General features: G+C 40.4%; 1 protein-coding gene across 4 annotated transcripts; it reads left to right on the top strand.

Moving 5' to 3' along the window:
• On the top strand, positions 1 to 23217 carry amph (amphiphysin). 4 transcript variants are annotated; one of them, XM_023965122.1, is made up of 22 exons: positions 1 to 165; positions 1248 to 1328; positions 1850 to 1904; positions 2000 to 2094; positions 4236 to 4331; positions 4408 to 4515; positions 4612 to 4697; positions 5114 to 5189; positions 5310 to 5392; positions 5645 to 5783; positions 8954 to 9073; positions 9144 to 9227; positions 9551 to 9577; positions 10732 to 10755; positions 11559 to 11753; positions 14625 to 14666; positions 14914 to 15198; positions 16972 to 17016; positions 19576 to 19626; positions 21737 to 21925; positions 22029 to 22130; positions 22226 to 23217. In XM_023965122.1, the coding sequence occupies exons 1-22, from the start codon at positions 97 to 99 to the stop codon at positions 22328 to 22330; spliced, it is 2157 nt and encodes a 718-aa protein (XP_023820890.1). In that variant the 5' UTR covers positions 1 to 96; the 3' UTR covers positions 22331 to 23217. The 4 variants fall into 4 exon arrangements, with proteins under 4 accessions (XP_023820890.1, XP_023820887.1, XP_023820889.1 ...); XM_023965119.1 differs by lacking the exons at positions 1 to 165; positions 1248 to 1328; positions 1850 to 1904; ... (10 more) ...; positions 10732 to 10755; positions 11559 to 11753 and adding exons at positions 11760 to 13952; positions 14215 to 14244; XM_023965121.1 differs by lacking the exons at positions 1 to 165; positions 1248 to 1328; positions 1850 to 1904; ... (11 more) ...; positions 11559 to 11753; positions 14914 to 15198 and adding exons at positions 11760 to 13952; positions 14215 to 14244.
• The last annotated feature ends 2733 nt before the right edge of the window (positions 23218 to 25950 follow it).

Genomic DNA, 25950 nt, shown 5'->3' with positions numbered 1-25950 from the left:
GGAGCTCTTAGCCCCACCCCGCAGGATCACGCACGCACGCCCGCCCGCACGCACGCCTCCTACAGTCGTCGTGTCAGTAATCCTCTCTCGGTCATCATGGCGGAGATCAAAACGGGAATCTTTGCTAAAAATGTGCAGAAGCGGCTGAACCGCGCGCAGGAGAAGGTAGGAAGGCCGGGTGGGGGGGGGGGGGGGGGTGAAGGGTGTCCTAAGGATGCGAGTGGAGGGAGGGGGGGTCCAGTGTGACGGCTGGAGGCTGTGGGCCTGCGGAGATGGTCATCGATCATCACCTCATGTCACTGATCGATGTTGACTGCGTGTGTCCGTAAAAACGTTAAAAATGATGATTGGCAGAAATCCTCACTGAGGATTAACACGACCGTATGTGACGTCATCGGGCTGCCAAAACGGCACGCACGGTCCTGGATGAAGTGGGGACTTTCGAGTGGGCAGCCTGGGGTGGGAATGACGCCACGGTTGCTGTTACCTGCGTCACAGGTGTTATGTTCACCGCGCGCGTCCATGCAGATTCCCCCGTAAAGTAGACGGCGAAACAGGAGCTGTCCGAGTGCTGAAAGTGAGGAGCCCGGTGCATCATGGGAGAGCAGCATAACCAGCACAACACATCACTTAACCTTAACTTAACCTTAACGTTCAGCTTTATTAAACAAAAGAGTTTGAAGAGTTAAACACAGAAATAGAAATGAAAAGAATGTAATAGTTCACTCTACAAAAGAAGAGATTTGTATTTTAAGGATCTGCCTCTCCATTCTGTCTTCGGAAACTGAATGAGCAGTAATCCTGAAAACAAAGTGTTCTGTTGGGAAAACATGAAACTATCAACTCTTTGAGGCTCAATGGGAAATTTTCCATTAAAGTCTTGAAAAAATTGTAGTGAATAATTTTCACACATTTTCTTTTATATATATATATATATATATATATATATATATATATATATATATATATTTATGTTGAGCTAAATTGAATGTATTTAGTATTATTTTATTGCCAACTGCAAAGTTTTTCTTTATTGTTATTCTCTTATAAAATAATCTTTAATATTATTTTGCAGAATTTTTGTTTTTCTTTATTATTTCAAACTGAAACTCAATTGCAATCCCAAAAATTGACGTTTCAACCAAATAGCAGAGAAGATCACCCAGGTCCAGAATGGATTGGTTTTATTGAGCTCTTTTTCCATGGGTGAAGCAGATTTTTGATGATTTCAACTGCATGTGTTGTAGGTTTTGCAGAAACTGGGAAAAGCAGATGAAACCAAAGATGAGCAGTTTGAACAAGTGGTTTCCAACTTCAAGAGACAGGAGGTAAGATGTTTTCAAGCTGAGAGAATATCGCTTTTCATGTCAAGGAGCAAACAAGAACTCACTTTGTATGGATGGTTTGTGCCTGTTATGAGGTGAAGAGGTAAAAACGGTTTTAAGAAACGGGGTAGATTGATGTCCAACATTAAGGGGTAGAATATTTTAGGTGCAGCAATGGAAAAGCTCGACCCCCTCAAATGTTCTTTTTGGAGCTCTAGGAGAATCTGATCAGCTGACCTGAGAGGAGTTAAGAGAGGTATGTGCTACAAGAGACCTGAGTCTAAAGTACTCAGGTTGAGGTGTTGAGATTTGAAGTGGTGGGGTGCCTCTGATGTTCTCCAGTCTGGACTCCAGCAGCGTTCTGGAGTGTTTAGAGGTGAGAAAGGAACCAGTCTGTATGTTCGGAATAAAGAGGGTAATCCAAAATAAAAATTGATGACACGAACATCACCTGCTTTGAAAGTCAAGTTTGACAGTCAGTGGTAAATCCTGGAATGTAGCTAACCAGAAGTGTGTTGTGTCAGTCTGAAGGCTCGCGGCTGCAGCGAGAGATGAAGGCCTACATGTCTGCGATCAAAGGTAATAGACTCTGTTCTAAAATCTTTGTCAAACATTCAGTTTTATTTGGGTTTTTTAATTGAATCTGTGTCAGGAACTCTGCCCTCCTCTTTCAGGGATGCAACAGGCTTCCATCAACCTGACCCAGTCTCTGCATGAAGTCTACGAACCGGACTGGCACGGAAAAGACGAGGTCCTAACGATTGGAAAGGTCAGTCACTGTGGCACGCCTGAATGCACCACATCAACATCTGAAAACTGAACCGCAGTTTAAGGAGGTTTATCACTTCAATGCTAGAAGAACCAACTGTGCTCCTGATTGGATTTGTTGATTTGTTGTTTCTACATCAACAGAAAAGTCTATCAGTTGCATGGAAGAGTTTGATAAATTTCAGAGAGGTGTGGTCCATGTTGAGGGGACTATAGGGAAGCCTTAAATGAAACAATTAACTGAACATGTTCTCTCAAGGTTTCCGTCCAGCATCAGGCTTGGCTCCCTCAGCCGAAATGGACCTCTATCCTCTTTTGACTCACTGCTTGTCTGTCATACATCAGCTTTGCCTCCGTCTCCATTCAGTCAAGGTCTAAAAGTTGGAAAATAAGGCAGCTGAAGAGCTGAAACAAAAAGAAAGTTTCAAGTCTAAAGTTGTTAACCCCCCCCCAGTTCAAAACACTTCAGTTATGTAGGATTCTTCAGCACCTCTTCAACTGACCCAAAAGAGGATTCAAATGATGACAAAAACATCCTGCTTTCTTCCAGGATGAAGTTTTCTAAATGAGCAGGTTCTTCTTAAGGGAGCTTAAGTTCTCTGATGCAAGAATAAACAATGAAAAGATGAAATTTTCAACAATCACTTCTTACTGATGTCCTCTGGCTCCAACATGGCGGCGTATCATATCGCAAAATAATGACAACTGAATTGACTTTAAATGGTTGGTGCCAGAAGCAAGCTTATATCTTTGGGTGACATCACACTCACTCGCTCCAGTTCTCTTATACAGTCAATGGCTTGGACTTGGAGACAGACACAGAGGCAGCATTCTCAAAGACAGCTTCATCCACCTAGTTGGTGTTTTATACAAGCCTGTTGCAACACCTTCTAAACTCCAACACAATACCTGACCAGTAGAATAACTCCTCCGTTGTTCCAGTGTTTGACCAGTGTGTGACCAGTGTGTGACCAGTGTGTGTCCAGTGTGCGCTCCTGGCAGGAAAACTGGGTCCACTCCAGTTTGCATACAGAATTTAACACAATCGTCAATTAACTGGACTTCACAACCCCCAATCAAAGATTTCATTCATCTACTTTTCATGAAGTTTAAAATAGTAAATAATAACACCCTGTTTCTGATCTCCATCTTGTGGATAAAGAGCTTTAAAGCAGATTTAAATTGTAGTTTTCAGAGCCTTTCTTGGATAAACTCCTAACTATATTTCTCACCAGCACAGTAGCCTTGGGGTAGAGTGTCTGCCCTAAGATTGGAAGATCACAAGTTTAAATCCATGGCCAAGTCATACCAAAGACTCAAAGACTCTAAAAATGCAATATAAATAAAGATTTAGTTACTTTACTAACCACAGCAAGTGGTTTTAGATCCAGTACAATGACTTTATGGACAGAGTTCCACTAGGGGGGGTTCTGGCCATTCTGGCCATTCTGTTTTCTGTTTGCACAAGTGACATCACCTGCACAAATGAATGATACTTGGAAAGATGACGTGCTTTTAGTAACACATCTTAGGAACAGCCAGGTACCACCACTCTGGGACAAACCTTTACACCAAACCCCAATCAACTCAGCTTTATCTTGCAGTACTGAAGAACCCCTCAGTGATGAAGAATGCCACCCCCATAACTGAGGACTTTTCTTGCCTCCATCACTTTTTCAACTTGCTGCCATCAGGCGCACAATTGAGAACCTTTCTGGCTAAAACTTTAACCAGAAAGCTTTCAGTACAATATCTGCTTAAAGTCTTCACTTCATATGTTACTTTTCCATTTTTATCAGCTTTCACTTGTGTTTTCATGCTGATGGTGAACTTTAAATGCTAAAATGTGTTTTTTATTAACTGGAACAGACAATACATTTTTTGAATCTGAATATAAAAAACCATCATGGAGAACTTTGAAAATCCCCTTCATAACACAATAACTTAATCTCAGACTCTCCTCGGTCAGAGGCTTCTTTAGATCTAGTCTAATACTGACTAAGAAAATTACTTTCTTCATCTGCTGATTTCCCTTCTAGGACTAATAACTAATAATGTCCTTTTTAAAAAAGTTGGTTACCTTGAGCAAATCCTCAGTAAGATTCCACAATTATTTAAAATCAAATCCTCTATTTCCTGCAGGACAGTGATGCCTTGTGGGAAGACTTCCATAATAAACTGGTGGACGCTACACTCTTGAACCTGGATGAGTATCTGCAGCAGTTTCCAGACCTGAAGGTATGCATCACCCTGTACTGTGGTTAAAGAATAAAAATGGCATGTGGAAAGAATCTGGAACTGAGCATTGTTTCAGACCCGCGTGGCCAAAAGGAGCCGGAAACTGATTGACTACGATAGCGCACGCCACCATTTGGAAACTCTGCAAATATCAGGGATGAAGAATGACCGCAAAATCACAAAGGTTGGTAGTTAGCTCTCCGTCAAACCTGGTTGAGGTTAGAAATGAAGGAAGATAACGGGTTAAGACTACTAGTCTTGATTGAGTGTTTGTGCACAGGCAGAAGAGGACTTGAGAAAGGCTCAGAGAGTGTTTGATGAACTGAATGTTGGTCTGCAGGATGAACTGCCAACTTTGTGGGACCGGTGAGTCATGTCACACATCTATGTACACACCTATTAGGCAGCATTCATGTAAAGCAAAGACTCCCTCAGTTTACACATAAATCGGTTAAAATGTTTATTTTGAAGTCTCATCAGAAGCTCCGCCCTCCTGCAGCTAATCTGTTAGACAGCTGCTAAGACCAAGCCAGAGCGGATCAGAAAGACTCTGATAACCATGTGGTGTTCACACTCATGGGCAAAATGTTGAAGTCTATAGATTTAACAGACAATCACCAGCTTTCCTCTGCAAACGGAAAATATATTATTATGATGTTCATCCAAAAGGCACAGATCAAAGATCAGAGACTCTGCAAGGCTCAACATGAACAACAGGTGGATGGGGTTAACGTCAGACATTCAGGACATCACTGAACTCAGTGTGTTTGGTTCTTTTACAGCCGGGTTGGCTTCTACATTAGCACCTTTAAGAGTGTGACGAGTCTGGAGGCAAAGTTTCATCGAGAAATCTCATTGGTGAGTTTGTTTTCTGGTTTTTATTTGCCATTCCAGCAGCATTTAGCCTGACTGTAAATGACTCTGGCTTAACAAGGAGCTGCTGTTGGAGGAATAAACTAAAAAACTCCCCTTTTTTAGGTCTGCAGGGAGCTGTATGAGGTGATGACCCAGCTGCGTGAACAGCACTCTGACAAAATCTTCACCATTCAAGGAGCCCCAAGGTAACTGGCCTACCTGCTCAAATTACTGTAGAACTCCTAATGTGTTTAAATGACACTGCTTACAATAGAAAGTGGAAAAAGGCCAGTATGGACTTTATCATCGTTTCTTTGTCAGAAACCTTCCTTGTTTCAATTTTGCAGTAAAACGTTAGTGATGACCTTTAATTAAATAAAGTAAAGGCTAAAGATACAGGTAATACAGGTATGCCAGGTGTGTTTTTTTCATTGTTTGGTCTCTTTCTTTTACATCAGTGATACAGGACCTTTGCGTCTTGCGAGGACCCCATCACCGCCAGAGGATGACAGCCCCCCGGAGAGCCCAGACATCAGCTACAACAATAGGCTCCACCCTGTCTCACCTGGTCCACCACGACCCAAATCTCCTGCACAGGTAAATGCCATTCAGAAAGATGGTATCCACATTGTCCCCACAAGATATCAACGTGTCAAATCTGCAACACAAAACCATGGAACACAAAACTCGCAACAAACAAACAAACGTTGTTCCAACAACACATGAATATCTCATCCCTGCAACGTTAGAAAAATACCATTTATGCAACACAAAATGTCATTCCTGCCACACACAACCATGTTCTATCTGCAAAACAAGAACAAGTCTCATGTCTGACGCAAGAGTTTTATATTCCTATAACTCAGTATGCTTTTCCTGCAACAAAAAAATCATGTCAAACCCGCATCACACTACCATGTGTAATTACAAGGTGTATGGTAAATGGCATATCCTTATATGGTGCTTTACTACCTTCTTGGAAGGCCCAAAGTGCTTTACAGTCACAGTCAATTCACACACGAATTTGCACACTGATGGCGCCTCCCCTGCTGAACACTTGCACCAACCTATAACCACCAGGAGCAATGTGGAGTTAACTGGTTCAAGGACATTTCCAGACATAGGCGCGAAGAGTGAGAACCTAACCTGCAATATTCCGGTCAGATGTCATGTCTCCCATACAAAACAAGATCATGTTATTGCTGCCACAAAGAGCAAGTAGTTCTTGCAAAACTCAGACACGTCATTTCTGCAACAAGAACATCTTGGACTTGTAAAACACGGTCAACACTAGAAAGTTTCCTTCATACAACACAATATGTAATTCTTACAACACACAATCATGTCGTAACTGCAAAGCAAAAACAAGTCGTGTGTGCAACACAAACATTTTACATTCATGCAACACAATATGTTGTATTTGCAATTGATATTCATGTATTACCTGCAACATACAACCTTGGCATACTTACAAAACTGGAACATGTCATTTCTGCAACACAAGAACATTTTGAGTTTTCAACACTCCGCTATGTTGTTACTGGAACACAGAAGCTTATCCCTCCAATGCACAACCATCTCTAATCCTTAGCTTAAAATGTTGTAGCAATGGTTTAGTGTTTATTGGACATTTTGTTAACTCTATGTGACTTTTTTTTTCTTTTCGGCACACTTTTCTCTGTTGATGGGTGAGTGAACACGTAAATGCAGTTTTTTGTCATTTGTCTTTATCCCTTTATGTTGGCACCCTTGATCCTCCCCAGTGTTGTGAGTCCACTTCCAACTCTGTTTGGAGTTGAAAACCCATGTGCTTACGCCTCTGTTTTGTGTTTGTGTATTTTATTTTTATGTGCATTGGTTCTGGTCAGGTGGACCTAAAAACTCTTCAGAGACAAAAGCAAATTAAGGAATCAGTTTTTATCGCAGTAGATATTATTTAAGACCAGATCTACTAGGCATTGAGCCAGTACCATTGTGGGTCCTGATCGATCAATCAATAAAACTCCATTTGGATAATGCCTTGAAATAACCTCTGATCAAATCAAAGTGCTTCCTTTGAAGCCAATGTTCAAATGCCAGAGTACTTTAAAATAAAAGACAAGTTGTCAGATCATAAAATTAAAAGAAATAACAAGAAAGATTAGTATTAAAATTCTAGTTTCAAAATTTTGATTTTTGATTTGATTTGAAATGGTTTATTTTTTTGTTTCAAAATGGGACTAAAGTTTTTATTTAAACCCAGGTAGATTTCTGATGAAACATACGTTGGTAGGCACAGATTCGAGTAAAGAATATCCAGGATCTTCATACTACTTAGTCTGTACACGGGGGATCGTCAGCATGGGGGATACATTTTCACAGACCAACCAAAGTGAAAGTCTGTTAAAAAAAAAAGTTCATATAGTTTAAAGGAGGCACGACTATACGCTATTTTTGAAAATGTTTTAAAAGTTAAAAATCAACTTTAAAATAAATTTAAAAAAACATTGAAAGGAGTGCAAAACGTGAGTCATGTTGCTCTGTCTCCTAATGTTAGTTAACACCTGAACCATTATAGCACCAGCTATAAGGCTCTACTAATTTTTTACCACTTTAAAGCGTGTTATAATAGTCAACGCTTTTCCAGGTCTCTCTGACTTAGGAACAACTCAACTTAAGCCAAAGCTTAGAGCTAGAAAACGCTAGTTTAGACAAACAAGTTGATCTGTTCGTCAAACTGAATGCTGCTGACAAATATTAAAACAATTTTTCCGATTCCTCTCAAAAAATTTTGCTTGACTGCTAAAAGTATGATGTTTTCAGTCATTCTACAGCTGGTGCTACCACCGTTGCTGCTTTCAACATTGCAGCTTTGGTAACTACCATTGCAATTAGGTGTTAATGACCTTAAATGATCCTAAAGCTAAATTATTAGCCTTCCCTCAAGCTGTTTTATTCGTAACAAATTTTAGTGCTATAAAGGATGTCTTATTTCACAATTTCACCATATCCCGTAATAAGTTTCTTCTCTGTCAGTTATAAAAAATATATTTAGCATGGAAGACTATATGACTATCAGAAGAAAGCCTATATGGAACAGTACAACATAACTATAAAACAACTGTAGTGAGCTAATCTGTATTCAGATAATGTAAAACTCAACTGATGTGTAATGGTGCTGTTATCAGCCACTGATGCCATTGTCATTATTCTAAAGCTTATACATTTAAAATTAGATGACATTTAGAGAAACATTTAAACTTGAAGAAAAGTCTATCCCTGAAACTCAGAACTGATCTGGTACATTTGTTACGTTACTGTGCTCCCTTCAAACCCATTGATTGGTATTATTTGTATATACTGTGGGATTGTGTAGTACTGTTTTGTAGTATGTGGCTCTGTCATTGATGCTTCAACAGTTCCCCCTTGAAGGGGACCTGTGTTCCCCCCTCTTGCTTCATGCCGCTTTTAGAATAGTTGTAGACAGACGCCTTTGCTCAACTGTTAATGTCTGGCTGTTTGAAGCCGCAGTGAAGATGATGGAGCAAAAATGTAATAATAAAATTTGAAGCTCTAAACTTTATTTTCTGTGCTTAAAAACTGTCAGGATTGAACCGCAGCAGTGGTCTCTTGGCACTCATTTATGAGCCATCTGCAGTTTGACAGTCCTGTTGTTCTTTGCTGCACATTGACAGTTTGGCTGCAGATCCATATCAAAGCTGACTCTTACTGATCCTGATCACCTTTACTTTGACTTGTTAAATGACTCCTCTTCATGCCTTTGACAGCCGAAAAAGGGGCCACCAGTGCCTCCTCCACCAAAGGCTACACCTACAAAGGAGCTGGCTGAGGAGCAGATCATTGACCTGTTTGGTGGGGACTTCCTACCAGCACCTTCACCCTCACAGGTAAGATGGACTCAGACCCCTATTGTAGTTATTTGGCAGGTGTGGATATTCATCTATCTATTCTTCACAGCCCAACGAACGACCAGGAGAGTCCCTCCTTGATCTAGACTTTGATGCTTTTCAAGCAGATGAAAGTGTTTCACCAATACCTCAGGTATCACCCACCAATCAAGTATAGAACCATCAAACACCCCTTACCTAACTTTACAAAGCAGTGGTAATGCTGTAGCCATCAGCTGTACTTCCCAACAATCAACACCATTTCAGAATGAAAAGCCTTATTTCAAAGCAATACTTTGTATTCATAAATGCTTCTTTTTATTTTATCTGTCAGAAAATTCAGTGCAGACCGGCACTGACTTCTGACACTCTGTTCTTTCTGTAGAGAAAGCCCTCATGACTGGTTCTTGCATCTCTTTGAAAAATGTAAATGTGTTTACTTAAACTTTTTTGTCCTTGGTTTATTTACTCCTTCAGACAGCTGTGCCGTGGGACATGTGGTCGGTGAGTACCACCATCTGCACCATCAAACGTTACACCATGCATGAGCCCTTGATCATGTTGGATTTAGGGAATAAACATCTGTCATTTCAATAACAATCAGGAAAGGACTTAATGTGCGGGAGCAAACCACAACTGCAAACAAAAGTACAGGTGGTTAACAGTTAAAAACAAAGAATAAAAAAGGGATCCGTCCTAATCCTACCTCTAGACCTTGATTAAGAAAGACTCCCAGCAAGAACCAAAAAATGCCTTGCATGTGCACAAAGATAAAGAGTGTTAGTTGCTTATTATTTGCAGGTGATTAACCTGATAACAGGTGCAAACAGCATCACTTGAATTAAAATTTAGAGTGTGCTATGGTTTCATTAAAGACAATTTAGTAGGACAACAAGAAGGTTACAAAAGCAAAATGAAACCAAAGAAAATTAAGATGATGAAGGTGCAGAAACTGTAGTAAGTGTTTCGGAATGATATAAACTGGGAAAAGAATCTTGCTACGTTTTGAACCACGACCCAGTGTACGCCACATTTTAAGAGGAGCATAGTGCGGTCTTGTAAGTGGAGGAAGCATTTCTCTCCATCCCACCCAAGCTGAATTTTAGTCTCAAAACTGGAACTAGTTAACGCTTTTACACCAGAGTTTTAGCCACAGTGTTGACATTCTTTCTTCTACCATAACTCTTTAACTGCTAATGCAATTAATGCAGTTCCAGTGGATTTTAAAGCCAAGAAAAGTAGTCTTGTGCTGATATGCAACACTTAACAGTGATGAAGTGTTTAGGCAATCAACATGAATCGGCTAATTCTGTTGTGGAGAAAAACAGCTTTGTGCTGTTATGCAACACTTTACTTTAGTGCGTGATAAAAGGTGCATGACACCGGTTGTGAAAAAGCGCTTTTGACCAAGTCAGAATCAGCGGACTCACAGTGCTTGCATAAACTCTCAAGTATTTACAGTAGGCCTAAAAGCAAGTGTCATGTCATGTGTCGTGTGTAGATGTCGCCAGAGACAGCTCCGGTGTTAAAGGGTTAACCATAAGTTAGTAGTTCATGTCAAGTTTCTCTCAGGTTCCAAGTAAAGTTCTGTTCTTGTATAAAGCTGCATGTGTTTAACCAGCAGGAACCACTTTTCATTTTATTTCATTTGCTTACAGGCAAACTCCCAGCCTGCACAGCCTGTAAGTATTCCCACTAACACATCTAGAATCAAAAAGGTGTTGCAGTCCTGTTCAGTTTACAATCACAAGGGTCAAAGATACCTAGATTTTGAAAATTCCTCTAAAACCTCTTTTTATCTCTGTTCAGTTATGTTCAAGAATCTTTTTTTTTTTTACATTTTTAAGTTTTGGTTTAACTAATTCCATTCACTTGTAATGGAATCATTTCCTATTAGTCTTGACTTCTGCGTACTCAGATGGACCAGTAAATCAGAAGCTCTGAGTCCACATTACAGCAGCCACTTCACCCTTCTACCTATCAATATTGTGGGCCAACCTAGCCTCAGTTGTGAACAAAATACTGAACTCTTCCACAAGGGGCTACTTGAAGAGGATTAGCTACCATGTTCAGGCAAGAGCTCAGGCTTCTTGTTTGAAAGGGGGCTAGTTTTCATTCCAGCCCCTTCAGACTTACGGTAACTGCAAAGGACCTTAGCCCACACTAAAGGTCCTGGTCAACAGGACGGTGTAGTCTTCTGGAGGTTTTAAACTAAAAAACCCTCCGGACCTGAGTGCTCCTAAAATTTATGTCCAAAAAATTATGAACCACAAAAGTAACAAAAGGCCTCCTTGGTGGGGTCCAACATCCACTGGAAACCGGTTGCTGGGATGCTGCATCTGCTGCTGTTGAAGCTTCTGATTGTCTTCATTGGTCCTTGCTTTCATGGTCAAATGAGGTGTTTGGAGATTTGCTGTTCAACAGATTCAACTGAGGGGTTTGGGGGAGGAGTCCAAATCTTAATCTACATTTCTTGTCTAAGCAGGTTGCTGATTCCGGTTTTGTGGCTGAATGGACTGCTGATTTTGGTTCGACCTCAACAAATGGAGAAGCTGCCTCCTTGGCTGAAGCTTCCACCATTGGGGTGCAAGGGGAACAGGGCGACGCTCAGGAAGGGACTCTGGTTGGAGATGGAGAGACAAAGGCATCTCCTCAAGACACAGAGGTGGTGGCAGACGAGGTTAGCTGCCAAGAATATCAGACTAACCCACACCATCATTCTTGTGGAACAAGCACTGATGAAGATGATGCTGGCCAGGCAGACACAGGCAGTAAAAAAACGACTCAGGAAGACCGCAGGAAGTCTACCCCAGGACTCATTTTCACCAATGAGTTTGGTGAGGAGGTTATGGACAGCACTGGGGACAGAGGAGACAACTGGTCTAGGTCTGTGGACGGTTCAGGGTCTGAGTATGAGACTGCTGAAGAGTGGGGAGATGGGGGTCAAGGGGGAGGCTGGGCAAGTGCAGATGAAGAGTTTCCAATTGATATGGGAAAGTCAAACAACCTGAAAGGATGTGCGGAGAATGGGGCTGTTGATGCCTCAAAAAGTACCTGTCCTGAAAGAAAAACTGACTCCTCTGAAGTTGACATTGATAATTTTGAAGCTGATTCACAGGAAACCCAAATAGATTTATCCTCCAAAACAGACAGTCTTTTTCAGTTAGACTATGAAGGTTCTGCTGAATTCCAGACAGCTGTCGCATGTGATTTAGTTCCTTTTGGAGAAAAGAAGGCTGAGGGTATGTTTGATTTAAATCAGCCAAAAGAACAAAAGGGATATGGTAAGTTTGATTCAGACCCTTTTGCAAAAAAGGAGGGTGAAGGTGGATTTGATTTGGATCCGTTTGTGGAAGTGGGTGGAGATGGGTTTGATTCAAATCTTATAGCAGAAAAAGAGGGTGGAGGTGGGTTTGATTCAGATCCTTTTGCAGAAAAAGAGGGTGGAGGTGGGTTTGATTCAGATCCTTTTGCGGAAAAAGAGGGTGGAGGTGGGTTTGATTCAGATCCTTCTGCGGAAAAAGAGGGCGGAGGTGGGTTTGATTCAGATCCTTTTGCAGAAAAAGAGGGCGGAGGTGGGTTTGATTCAGATCCTTTTGCAGAAAAAGAGGGTGGAGGTGGGTTTGATTCAGATCCTTTTGCAGAAAAAGAGGGTGGAGGTGGGTTTGATTCAGATCCCTTTGCAGAAAAAGAGGGTGGAGGTGGGTTTGATTCAGACCCTTTTGCAGAAAAAGAGGGTGGAGGTGGGTTTGATTCAGATCCTTTTGCAGAAAAAGACAGTGGAGGTGGGTTTGATTCAGATCCTTTTGCAGAAAAAGACAGTGGAGGTGGGTTTGATTCAGATCCTTTTGCAGAAAAAGAGGGTGTAGGTGCGTTTGATTCAGATCCTTTTGCAGAAAAAGAGGGTGTAGGTGCGTTTGATTCAGATCCTTTTGCAGAAAAAGAGGGTGGAGGTGAGATTGATTCAGATCCTTGTGCAGAAAAAGACAGTGGAGGTGGGTTTGATTCAGATCCTTTTGCAGAAAAAAAGGGTGGAGGTGGGTTTGATTCGGATCCTTTTGCAGAAAAAGAGGGTGTAGGTGCGTTTGATTCAGATCCTTTTGCAGAAAAAGAGGGTGTAGGTGCGTTTGATTCAGATCCTTTTGCAGAAAAAGAGGGTGTAGATGGGTTTGATTCAGATCCTTTTGCAGAAAAAGAGGGTGTAGGTGCGTTTGATTCAGATCCTTTTGCAGAAAAAGAGGGTGGAGGTGAGATTGATTCAGATCCTTTTGCAGAAAAAGAGGGTGGAGGTGAGATTGATTCAGATCCTTGTGCAGAAAAAGACAGTGGAGGTGGGTTTGATTCAGATCCTTTTGCAGAAAAAGAGGGTGGAGGTGGGTTTGATTCAGATCCTTTTGCAGAAAAAGAGGGTGGAGGTGGGTTTGATTCAGATCCTTTTGCAGAAAAAGAGGATGGAGGTGGGTTTGATTCAGATCCTTTTGCAGAAAAAGAGGATGGAGGTGGGTTTGATTCAGATCCTTTTGCACTAGGAAGTGCTTTTAATTCAGGTGTTTTTCAACAAATTGGTCTTGAACACTGTCAGGAAGGACAAAGTGGGCAGGGTAAAGTCATTTTTGCAGGACACGACTTGGCAGGTTCCTTGGGAAGTACCACTTCTGCACCCCAGACTTCTGCTGTGCAGCAGGCAGGCATGGGCAGAGGCCATGAGTCCTTGCCCACTCCACAAATCTCTTTCCATGGAACACCAGCAGAGAGTAAAAAGGAAGTTAAGACCCATGTAACTCACAAAGACCCAGAAAACTCAGATATGTCCGAAGATGAAGCTGCAAACCGGAGGTTTGGGAAGTTGTACCAAGATCTAGATACAGAAAAGGAAGAGGTACCAACTTCTCCACCACTTTTTAGTTTAGCAGATTAGCATAGAATAGTTTAGAATACAGAGCAGAAGCCCTGTCCTGTTTTCTGTCCTCTACACAGACCATTTAGCAAGAATTCTCCCAAAACAACCTGGATCCCAGTCTTTAGAACCCCCATCCCACTATATCTAGTAGTGTATGTTGTTTCCCTCATTTCTTATTTTAGTCAAATCAGTTTTCCCCTTAAGTTTCCAATACTAACTTTTTCTCTGAAATTGAACTTAGGTTACCAGTGCTTTTAATGGATTAACGCAGGTAATTTTTTTTTACTTAAGTTAGATTTGCTCTCAAAAATAGAATCATGCATTTTACAAATGTGAGCCCTGTCTACCTTTTGACCACATTTGCAATATTTTCTAGTTCTTGGTATTCACTGGTGTCAGTAAGGAGCTTTTCTTCAACAGTTTAATCAAGTCACAGTTTTAAAACATATCGTTGGATTGTCTTTTAAAAACAAACAAAAAAATTAGCTTCAAATTATTTTTGGAAAATGTATGAGACATAGGTGTCTTAAATCTGGTCACTATTTTCCTTTGTGCCACAATTACTACAGCTTTTAAAAACATAAATGTTGTTCATAATCTTTTCCTAATTTTTTTTCTTGTATTTATTATTTTAATGCATCTAACCTGAAGGACGCAGGTGACCCATCATTCTTCGCAGATTTTGATAAAATGGTAGGTTTTCTAAATTAACTTGTTTTTTACAAGCTGTTGTTGTTTTTAATGTTTTGATTTTTATGACCTAATAAGAGCAGAATTTGTGATTTCAAATATTTTTTTATTTAAATGAGTTATAACAGAACAGTTGGCATTTCACAATTGAATTCCATTCATTGTTGATTTATCTGCAAAACCTTTCCCTCTGAGTGTGTGTTAGGACTTACTTGTTCTTTGGAATTAATTTAATATTTCTTCGCAAAAGAATGACGTTAACAGCAAATCATCCGAAGATCCTGAAGCATCTGGGACAGAAGCTGTTGGCTCAACAGAGGCTATTGATGAACAGGATAAATGTGAAACTCCCCCAGCTGAGGAGCCCAAAAGTCCACCTTTTCCTTCTGATGAGAAACCTCTGAGTCCCCAGGGGGAGGAAGAGGTAGTGGAACCTCAACCAAGTCCTACTGATGAAGTGAAAGAACCTAAAGCTCCACCTTCAGATCAAGATGAACAAGGAACATTTTCAGAGAGTCTGGAAGATAAACCAGCTGTGAGTGACATGCTGATGACCTCAACCATCCACCATATTACCATCATCCTCGTGGCTGTGATCTTTTTACCATAATGTCCTTACCATCACTCTCATTGTTTTCTTCATTATTAATTTCATTGTGTTTATTGTCAGTGTGGTCGTCATCATGGTGTTCTTTACCATCATCATTTTTCATCTTCACCATTTTTATGATAAAGTTCATCATTTTCACCATGATCACCAACCCTATGTTCATCATTATCATCTTCATTATCATGAGTATCCTTGTAATCATCTTTAATCATCATCATGACCTTTATCATCAGAATCACCTTTTTCATGGAAAATCTGCTGTTTCTTAAGGTGGGGCATTTTTATAAATCAAGTGTTCCAAGAACCCATCGATACACATTCACACTCTATGCATACAGAAAAAAAAGCAATCGTATGTAAAAAACAAATAAGGTAAAGGAACAGTGATGGAGGACATAGTAAATCTGGTTTTGTTCCTCCTAGACAGATCTTATTTCTTTGATTATTTGAATAATCCGGTGTGTTCATTGGTACTGGAAAGAAACAGTCTCTCCCTGTCCTCTCATCTGGGTTCTGTGTGACCCATACCCTTGAATCAAGGGCAGAAGCTCAAGGAGGTGGATATTTGATTCAGAGGAGTTCTTGACTTTGGGTTCAACTCCGTTTGTGGGAGCTGGTGTTGTCTTTCAGGCTGGGCAGAGGCTGGGCTGTGTTGATTACTCTGCTACTCTCTTCATATCATGCTATAATACAGCATGTCAGGATGTTCTCCATGGTGGCTCTACAGACCACCAGCAGCTTCTCTTCCAGGTATTTCCTGCTGAGGACCTTCAGGAAGTGGAGTTGGTGCTGGACTGTCTTCACTGCCGTCATGGTTTTGACAGTCCAGGAGAGGTTACCTGAGAACTGCACACCCAGGAAAATGATTGACTGGACCCTTTCCATACAGCTATTGTTGATGTAGAAAAGGTCTAGGTCAATTTTTCCTTTTCTGAGAGCAAGAAGGATATTTTTCCTTTTAGCAGTCTTGAATGGGAGATGTTTCATAAAGCACCATGCTGACACTTGTATTGACCTTATCTCTGTAGTCAGATACCCTGAGATGACTTCAACCATGGTGGTACTATCCTCTTCAGTATACTCCTCATAGTCATCACCCCTATAATTCTTTACCATCTTTATCATCCTAATTGCCTTAGTTTTTGAAGTTTTCATCATAATCCTGCCATCCTCTCAATTTTTATCATTATTACCATTTTCCTGATCCTCAAGGTCAACATTCTCCTCCTAGACACCATCATCCCCGTGATCATCTTCTCAGTCCACATGATCGTCTTCATCCGTAATAATTTTCATGATCATTCTCATTCTTTCCAGCCACAGCGTCCTTTCACTCTTTCTACCACTTTCAAACTGATTTCATGGGCTTTTCTTCTTCCATACAGTATTGTTGTTATTAATATCAGCAATGACAGCAACACACTTGGTTGGAGGGATTTTGTAAGCTGAGTGACATGACCTCCAAATATCAGCTCTACCACACTGTCTGCAAGCTAACCCATTTAGTAGCTACGAAGAGCGGGAAGTTTATAAAATTTTAAATTTAAATCAAAATCTGAACCACAAAAAAGCAGAATTCAAAGTACTGGTACTATGATTGCGAACATAGTGTATTTTTAAAAGTAGTATGTATGAGATAACCATTTGCCTCAGTAAGTTAGTTTATTTATGTTTAAATGTGACATGTTTCTTTTCAAGGCTTCATTTGGAGCTACAGACTCTGAGAGGGTGGAGCCTGTCGCGGTATGTTATTCTACACCAACAAATAAATTGTTTAGATTTGGATTTCATAAAAACAACTTTTTGTATCTGAAGTTTTTCATGTTGATTTGTTTTTGTTGTGGTAGCAAGTTTTTGTATGGTGGAATTTAGATGAAATAACTGACCAGGGTCAGGCTGGAACATGAAATTGAGCTTAAATATTAGACTACAGGGGGGTATTCCAGGAAGCATGTTTAAACTACCCTGACTTTAACCCTGAACTCTGGCTGAAATCCGCCTGAACTTGCTTACTCTGGGTATGTCGGTTCCAAAAGACCGGATATGAGTTGGCGTAATTACGCTCAACTTGGTAATCCTGGGTTAATGCACGTGCATGTCAAGTACATAAAGGCATTCTCAATAGATCGCAGATTTCTGGAGTCACCTTGGAAACGCGTGGTGAAAAATTAGAAAGCGCTATACTTCAGTGAGACGGAGTCTGAGATTTTAATGACGGCGTATGAAGATTATACGACCATCAAAAAAGTAACACGGCTGCATCATCAAAAGAAAGAGTTTCTGCTTGTAGTAGAAGAACAAACAAAGTAAACGCACAAGTTTCGGATCTTGTTTCCATTTTCCTAGTGACGCATATATATATAACTTATCAAATTTGCCAACTTAAATGAATTACTTATTGGTAACAAGTAATTGAGTTAAATTTATTCAACTTAATTTCTTACGTCTATAAAACTCAATAACTGTTTATGCAACTCAAATTTACATATTTATCTAACTAAATGTCATATTACTCCAATTCAATTAATATTTTTTCGATCTTAATTATATTTCTTGAACTCTCATATGTCTAGGTTTGAGCTGGCAGATATGATCATTTTTATAACAATAAAAAGGACGGGAAAAAAATGAGCGGAGTGCATAAATTCATTGAAGAATTCTCCATCATTGTCATGTCAGAAAGAAATGGTAGGGGTGCTATATAAACTCATCATCCTCTCCTTCACTCTAACTCATGGTGCAGAGACGTAAGCTTAGTGGAACAAAATAACACGGCAAAACACAGTAAAACAGCTAAACAACTAAACACATTTGGTCAAAAACCCACATTAAACCCAAATCCGTCCAGACAGGCAAAGGGAATGGTATTCCACAATCCCTTGCGGTGCCGATCTAACAGCAGCACCAAAGTTACCCCTACTTAATTGAATTAATTTCAATGAAAGTAAAATAACTGTCTGAAAACTATGTGTTATTTTTAATCTAACTTAACTAAAAAAAAGATTTATCTTAACTGAAGCAAATAATTAAGTTAGATCAAAGTAAAAAAGTTTATTTTTCCAACATCCATACGTGGTCTTATCACCCTCTCACGGTGGAAAAAGTATTATCTGAGCTTCTTCATCCACTAAATCATCTTCAAATGGACACGCCATGCTGCTTCATCTCTCTGTAAACAAACTAACCTTCAACTAAACCTGCTCCAGACCAGGTTATGTTCAGAGCATGAGTTGCTATGGCAACTTGACATACCCTGAAACATACCTCCATTTCTGGAACCGAAAGCTGAGGTTATCAACTTCCTTAGCCTCAAACTTACCGTGGGAGTTAGCATAACCTGCTTTCTGGAATACCCCCCAGGTGTCAAACTCCAGGTCCTGCATGTTTTCTAACCAACCTGCCATTGAAGCTCCTTATTGGCTAAACACACCTGATCCAGGTAATCAGCAGCAGATGAGACAGGATTTCTGAAAAACCAGCAGGATGTCGGCCCTCGAGGCCTGGAGTTTGACACCCCTGAATTAGACTGTGTGGTGGACCGAGCAGTAAAAGACAAGGACAGCAAAATAGTTTTATCAAAAATTTTCTAATTTATTTTACAAAGGTGTAGATGGGCAAAAATGGGCCCTTAAAAGAGGTCAAAGTAACAAAATTAACTCAAGTTTTTAAATGTAACAGAGGACAACTGAACAGACAAACCAACATAATTAAACTGACCTTCCTCATTGGAAACACAAGGGAACATATATAGTGGCTGATCAAACCAACTAGACACACAAGGGGGAACTTAAAATGACTAAGACAAAATACAAACAAACTAAACTAAAGTCCAACCTATAGTAACTTAACATACACAAATGAATGAAAATAAAGAACATCAAAATAGAAACTAAAGTAAAGAAACACAGAAAGAGTTCCTTGTCCACTGGGCGATGGTTCAGTCCAATTAGCTGCCTGCTGAATATAAGGCCTCTGCTGACTGGGATGCATTCTTGTGTCAGGCCTGACTTGATTTTCCAGCAGCAGATGGCAGCAGCAGCAACAATGGCTCCCCTTAGCACTGGCAACTCAAACAAACCATCAAATTATAAAAAAGTAAACTGAAGCATGCTAATAAATGTTATCAAATGTGTGTGTTATGTTTGAAAAAGAAATCCAAAGGTATATGCAAAAATAAAGTGAACAGATATGTAGGGTGTGGTGCAGGATGTTACTGCCCTGATGGGGTGGCAGTGTAGGCAGCCACCACAGACTGTCACAGAGGATTTCTTTAAAGCCTTTTCTTTGTGTGTGGTTCAACAGATTTCTCCAACTGAAGAGACCAAAACTTCTCCTGATGAAACTGCTACATCGGTATGTTTTTTTTAACACACTTGCTGTCTTTGGAGCACCTAAAGGTTTAGTACCAACAATGTCCTGCTATCTTGTGGACACTACTTATTTTTATTGATGCCTAAAGATGAATTGCACCTCAAGGGCATATTTGCACTGTGTACAAGGGTTTGTTTCCTTGGACAATCTGCTTTAATTGGCAAAACCTGAACTCTGAAACTGATCAAGGAGAATCTTAGTTCACTTGAGAGCAAGAGTTTCTGTTCATCTAGGGGTGAACTGAAGTGTGCAAGTGACCAAAATGAGACGTTTCGGTCAGTCAGTAACACCCACAAGTTAACAGTTTGGAATTGTCTTGTTTTTTTTTCTAGCAGTCGGGTCCTCTTTTTTCCCCTTTTTCACATCTGATGTGCCGTGTTTGAAAGTGGACCACACCAGATAAACAAATGAAATTTACTAGCAATCATTGGTTCACACTAAGTGTATGAGACATTCATAATATGAAGACTGAGGAAGCTCCCTTGTTGATGAATAAAACATTTAAATGCTACAAGAAGCCTAGGTCATGTGACTAAGCTATCAGACAACAACACAATATCCTCACTCGGCAAACTGCAGAAGTCCAGGCAAGAGCGAAATCCCCACTTCAGTGTATTCAAGGACCCAATCAAGGACTTTAGCTTGTGCTCATCCACACAGTTTTCAAGGTCATATGGACCTGCACATTACACAGCATGATGAGAGTGATCATCAAACGAGCCGGTTTAGCTCGTGCTGGTTCGCGGCGCCTTCCGTCCGTGAAACCAGGGTTCGACTCCGGGCTGCTCCCTGTTCCCTTCTCTACTTCTGTGCCGGTTCCAAGCCCGGTTTGAGAAGGTTGCGTCAGGAAGGGCATCCGGCGTAAAACATTGCCAAGTTTACCATGCGACTTGTTCGCTGTGGCGACCCCTGATGGGAGAAGCCGAAAGAGGAAGAAGATGAGAGTGATCATCTAGTATGGGGCTTTACAGCTCAGTACTTTGCCATTGAAAGCTGAGTAAGAAAGATCAATGTCCTTGTCTGGCCTATATCAGAAGTTTTGTTTAGTCTGAAATATACTTTAAGGTTCCATGCGAATAAGTCTACACAATGTGGACCCTAACTTTACCAACTTGGAGTGGTACAGTCATTGAAAAAACCTAAAAGTTTGATCTCAACTTTAACAAATGCAACAAAAAGGATGGAACAACTTGAGTTCAACTGACTGTTCATGTCTGTTCATGACTTTACCCAACCACTCCAACCAAGATGACATTTTAGTACATTTGTATCATGAGCACCCACATGTACAGGGCGACTCAAGACAAACATATGGTGAAACTGAAAATGTTTCAATAACTGTACCTTTGCTTTATTCTTGGCATTCTCAACATCCATCCCCTGACTGGCCTTTTCACCATACAAACACTCCTCGTGAAGTACAGATTGATCTGGCTTGGCTGTGTGTGTCTCATGGCAAATGACAGGATTACTGAGAAAATTTCCTACAGTGAACTGGTTTCTGGAAATAAAAAACCTATCATAACTGGTGGTGGTTTCTCTAGAAACAACTGAATAAGAAAGAAAAGTTGCAGAACCCTTTACTACATTGCAGGCCCTGCTAAAAGGGACATGCACTTAGAGATTTCCTTTATGATTTGTAAGAACTTACTTCCACTGTGTGTAGCAGAACTTGCTCCTCCAGTGCTGCTCTCATCAGTTAGACATCTCAAAAGGATAGGGTGCACCACTGATGTCTGCACTTGGCTATCTTAGCATAAGCTTCTAATATACATCCTTTTCCTTCAATTCACTTTGTATTACGATCCTCTAGGTGCAGCACCACCAACCCCTAGGGTGCAGTTTCTCTGGTTTCTGGTTTCAGGCCAAAGTAGGCTTCTCAATCAAACGACAAGCTTTTGCATCTTGTTTTTTCCTTGAGGGCATATGGGTTTGGGTTATGGTCAATTTTTTTAGAACCAGTGCTCATGTTTGTACTGTCAATTAAGGAAATTATGGTTTTCCCCAAGTTTTAGTATTTTTCTTGTGGTTGATGTGGGTACTTTTGAGTTTTAAGTTGGCTTATTCTTCTTGGTTTAATGTTTGTGTGCAGGAACAGATGCCCATCCCCTCTGTAGTAATCGAACCCGCCTCCAGCAATGAAGGTGATGATGATCGTGATGTCGACATCATCTCTCCTACCACCATCAGTGACAATGGCGTGGCAATTCCAAGTCAAGCCATCAAACATATGAGCCCTTCAGGCTCAGCATCGGGGCTTCCTGATGAATTTTTGTACAAGGTGGGGCTCTTTGTCAACAGCAAACAATTTTCACCCAAAAACCTACAGCAATAGCACTACATTATCTGCCAGGATTTAAGTCATCTTGTTTCTGTACCTGCAGGTAGAGACTATGCATGACTTTGAAGCTGCAAACTCTGATGAGCTGGATCTGAAGAGAGGGGATGTTGTTTTGGTGATTCCCACAGTCTCAGTGGAGGATCAGGTAAAAATATGATGTTGTTTTTTTTTTTTACTAAAGCAGGAACAGTGGGTCATCAGTTGCGTACAGTTACCGTTGTGTGACAATTATCTTTGCAGGATGCGGGATGGCTCACAGGAATCAAAGAAAACGACTGGTTAACACTTGGTGTTGGAGCTCAAAAAGGACTTTTCCCTGAAAACTTTACCCAGCGTTTGGAGTGAACTTCCTTTTCTCCTTCGAAACAATATTTGAAATACTCCAAAGTCATTGCACAGGCAGTGTCTTCAGAACGCAGTCAGTTGACCTGCGGGAAATTAACCTGATGCACCGGCATGGTTTAGGGTTATACTTTTAGTAAAAAAAAAAAATGTGTGTAACTGTCATGTAAGTAGTGTTTTTTTTTTTGTTTGGTTTTTTTTTTTTGCTTCTTGGGAAGTCATCTAAAAGCATGATATTTAAGGTTGATGTATGGAAATGAAGTTTGTATTATGATAAAAGAAACTTTGGAAGAACTACAGCGTCTAAAAATTCACACGATTGAAATCAATTGATCGCTCAGAGAGAAGCTGTACTCTGCACCTCGTGTGTTGTATGATTTTATTGTTCTGCTGTGTGGTCTGGACAAGCTGTAGTCTTTGTGATTCAAATGTTTTCTAGTGTAACATCAGTATTAATTCTCACAAAAGATTACCTTCACTCTTTGATTATTCCTAATGAATTCCTATATAATAGTCAAGTATGTGTCGTTCTAGATATTCACGTGGAATCACCTCAGTGATGAGTTCTTTTGTTCCCCCAAAATGAAGACGTCATAGAACATGTAAGGATGTTAAAATTGGTCAACCAAATACAATCGTTGTGACATTTGACCCTTGTCTTAGCCAACAATATAAAAAGATTCCTAAATGTTTTCACAAAGAGAAGATCTGGACGTGTGTACTTGTATCAAGTAACAAATCCGATATGCAATAATTTTTTCTGTTATATTCTGCTCTCAAAGACTGTAATGTGGTTCACCTGACCTTGTTTGACTGTCTTGATTCTTAAATGTGATTTGAATGCTATAATTACATGTCAAGACCAATAAACAGTAGTGGATAAAACTCAAGTGTTTAGGTTTTTGTTTTTTTAAAGAATATTGATGTACGGTATATAATTGATGCTATAGTTTTTATGAGCTATAAGGGCTGATGATTACAAACAACATTTCTAACTCAGGCCCTTGAGGCCGCTAGGAGGGTCTGGAATGTCACTTTTGATATCACATTTTTGACAGCAGCATCAAATAGATAAAGGAAGTATTAAGACTGGACACATTTGGTTAGCTTAAAGGGAACCATAGTTGTATTCCCCCAATAATCAGAAACAAATTTTTGGTCTGAATTATTGACTGTAAAAACAATAGACATGGTGGCACCCATATGAGAAAAAATAGAGAGGGATTTTGCCTCATTTCATGAAAGGCAGAGGTAAGGCATTTACTGTGGGTCACACCTCGATTCGTCCATTGCTTTTACAGTCTATGGTCTGAATACATCCAAGCGGACCCTGTTCTGGGACCAGGAACCACTCACGTGTCCATCTTTGGGGAGATCTTGGTTGGATTTAGCTTTGGTTTGCTCAAAGATTCCTGGAGTGGGAAAACTGAACCAAAAGGCCACCATAGGCAGTGGTCATGTAATGTAAAGAAATTAGGAGTATAGCAACAGATGAGTCGTGGACATAAAATAAAGCAACGATTGTCACGTTATCAAAAAGAAAAAAATAGTCCAACTCCTTACTTGTTAGAACATTTATTTTAACACAGCTGAAAACAGTTCTTATGTGCTTGCCTGTGTCTCGTTACTAGGCACACGCCGGATGGTGCTATGACATCATCCGTAACACTTGTGCTATCCTAGGCAGTTTAACATTGTGAGTTGGGTCATCTAGACCCACTAGACAGTGTGCTGAACCTTTTTTTTTCAATGATTTGTGAACCTCACTGGTGTCCATGGATTACATTAAATCTTTCCACATTTATCCACCTTTGTCATGGTAGGGAGAACACATCAATCTAAGGTTGGGGTCATCTAAGATAGCACAAGGGTCAAAGCTACCTTGTAGATCTGTTAACAGAATTCTCTTGAAACGAAGCCATACCACCACAACGATGAGACACAGCAACTCCTGCTCCTGGGTTTCATCGTTTGCCAATCCGTTACAAATTCTTAATATTTTATTTTTTTGTTCTATTTTTCACTTACCCAACAAAAGGAAGAGGCAAGGTGATGAAGATATTGGTGTTATGTTTGGAAGTTAGGATTTAGCATCAATTTTTGCAGTTTGCACAAAGTTGTCAATTCCCCGAAGTCCCACGTTTTTGTCTCTCATGGCTCAGGAGGGTTTGTGTCTCCAAGTATGCTTGTTTCAGCCTTAACATGCAAGTTATGTTCTGTCATGTGGATAACAAAGAGTTTGTCTTTAAAGGGACCTCAGCTGGGCAGCAATAAAAAGTACTATTTCAGAAAATTAAAAAAGAAAGAAAAAAAGTTTTGTGTCCTGTAAAGCAAGAACAAAATAAAGTTATTAATGTGCTGTTTACAACAAAAGACAAAAAACAAAGGGATTGGAACCTTGGCCGTACATAAAATAAGTCAGGGAGACAACTGACCCAGCGACATGGACCGTCAGAGACAGCAGCTCCCTGCTAGGGTTCTCAAACAAAGTCTAACGATTCAAATGAAACAAAACCCAGCAGTGTAAGACTGCTGAGGACAACAAGGGACAAGAGAAACAAACCAACCAGCACAGCTCCAACTCAAGCCCAACTACTCCTCTGCTCACCAATCAGGAACAGTATCTTAGCTGTTCCTAGCACTGCACTTTTCTGGACTGAGATGTCCGAGGTCTTTCCATGGACCTGCTGTAGTCACTCCTTCAGCTTCAGGTTACTTCCCGAGTGCTGCCCAGACATATATCAATATTTTCTTTTAACCAACTGTCAACCTTCCCTATAAGAGATTTTCTCATAGGGGAAGAGCTCAGCCCAAGGCCAATCAGGAGTTGCGCTACTTGACAGTGGCACCTTCCCCCTGTATTGTGGTGTGGATCTGCACCTCTCTCTTATAAATTCAACATAACACTCGCAAGGTCATTTGATATGAGGGTGTTTGGGCATGAGTGTCTACTAACAAGATGTCAACCACCCAATATTAATAACAAACACGAACATCAGTCACCTGTGACCCTCTGTCCTTTACCCATTGACTGTATTTAGGAACTGGACTGAGGGGCTCCTACCCCCTGGCATTCCAAATAAGAAGAACTGGTTCCAAGTAGCCAAAATCTCATAGACTTCTATTGAGAAATAAACAGCTATTATTTGGTCATTGTGTATGTCAGAATTACAGTTCTTTCTCTGCTACCTTTATTTAACATGTTCTTGCAAATATAATTTTTTTCATATTTTTGCAGTGTAAGTTATTCAACTTATAAACTGAACAGTCAGATGCCTCAGTAAAACTATGTGGTCTCATGTCAAATGTTCAAGGTGTTTCGTTGACAAATTCTCCCGAGCTGAAATGGTTGCTGCACGGCCTTCCATTAAGCTCACTCCTGATTGGGGAGGGTGGTTGCCATAGAAATGTTGATCTAGACCAGGGGTCAGCAACCTTTACCACTCAAAGAGCCATTTGGATCAGTTGCCCACAGAAATTAAATCAGAGGGATTCACTGTTTCCAGTGAATGCCATAATTTCACTCGTTTTTAAAGTTGTGAAGAGATGTTCCGTTTTTGCTTCTTCTGTCATTTAATGGGTTCCAAGGGAGGCCACAAAACTAGCAAATACTCAATATTTCT

This window comes from Oryzias latipes, chromosome 17, assembly GCF_002234675.1.
Source record: "Oryzias latipes chromosome 17, ASM223467v1".
Lineage (NCBI taxonomy): Eukaryota > Metazoa > Chordata > Actinopteri > Beloniformes > Adrianichthyidae > Oryzias > Oryzias latipes.
This window is presented reverse-complemented; position numbering and strand designations above follow the sequence as displayed.

What these genes read in the sequence shown, in the direction of transcription:
- amph (XM_023965119.1), top strand. Translation starts at nt 11,922, where the DNA reads ATGGACAGCACTGGGGACAGAGGAGACAACTGGTCTAGGTCTGTGGAC. An exon ending in TAGATACAGAAAAGGAAGAG is followed by an intron (nt 13,953 to 14,214) that starts GTACCAACTTCT and finishes AATTGAACTTAG; the next exon opens with GTTACCAGTGCTTTTAATGG. An exon ending in AGAGGGTGGAGCCTGTCGCG is followed by an intron (nt 17,017 to 19,575) that starts GTATGTTATTCT and finishes GTGGTTCAACAG; the next exon opens with ATTTCTCCAACTGAAGAGAC.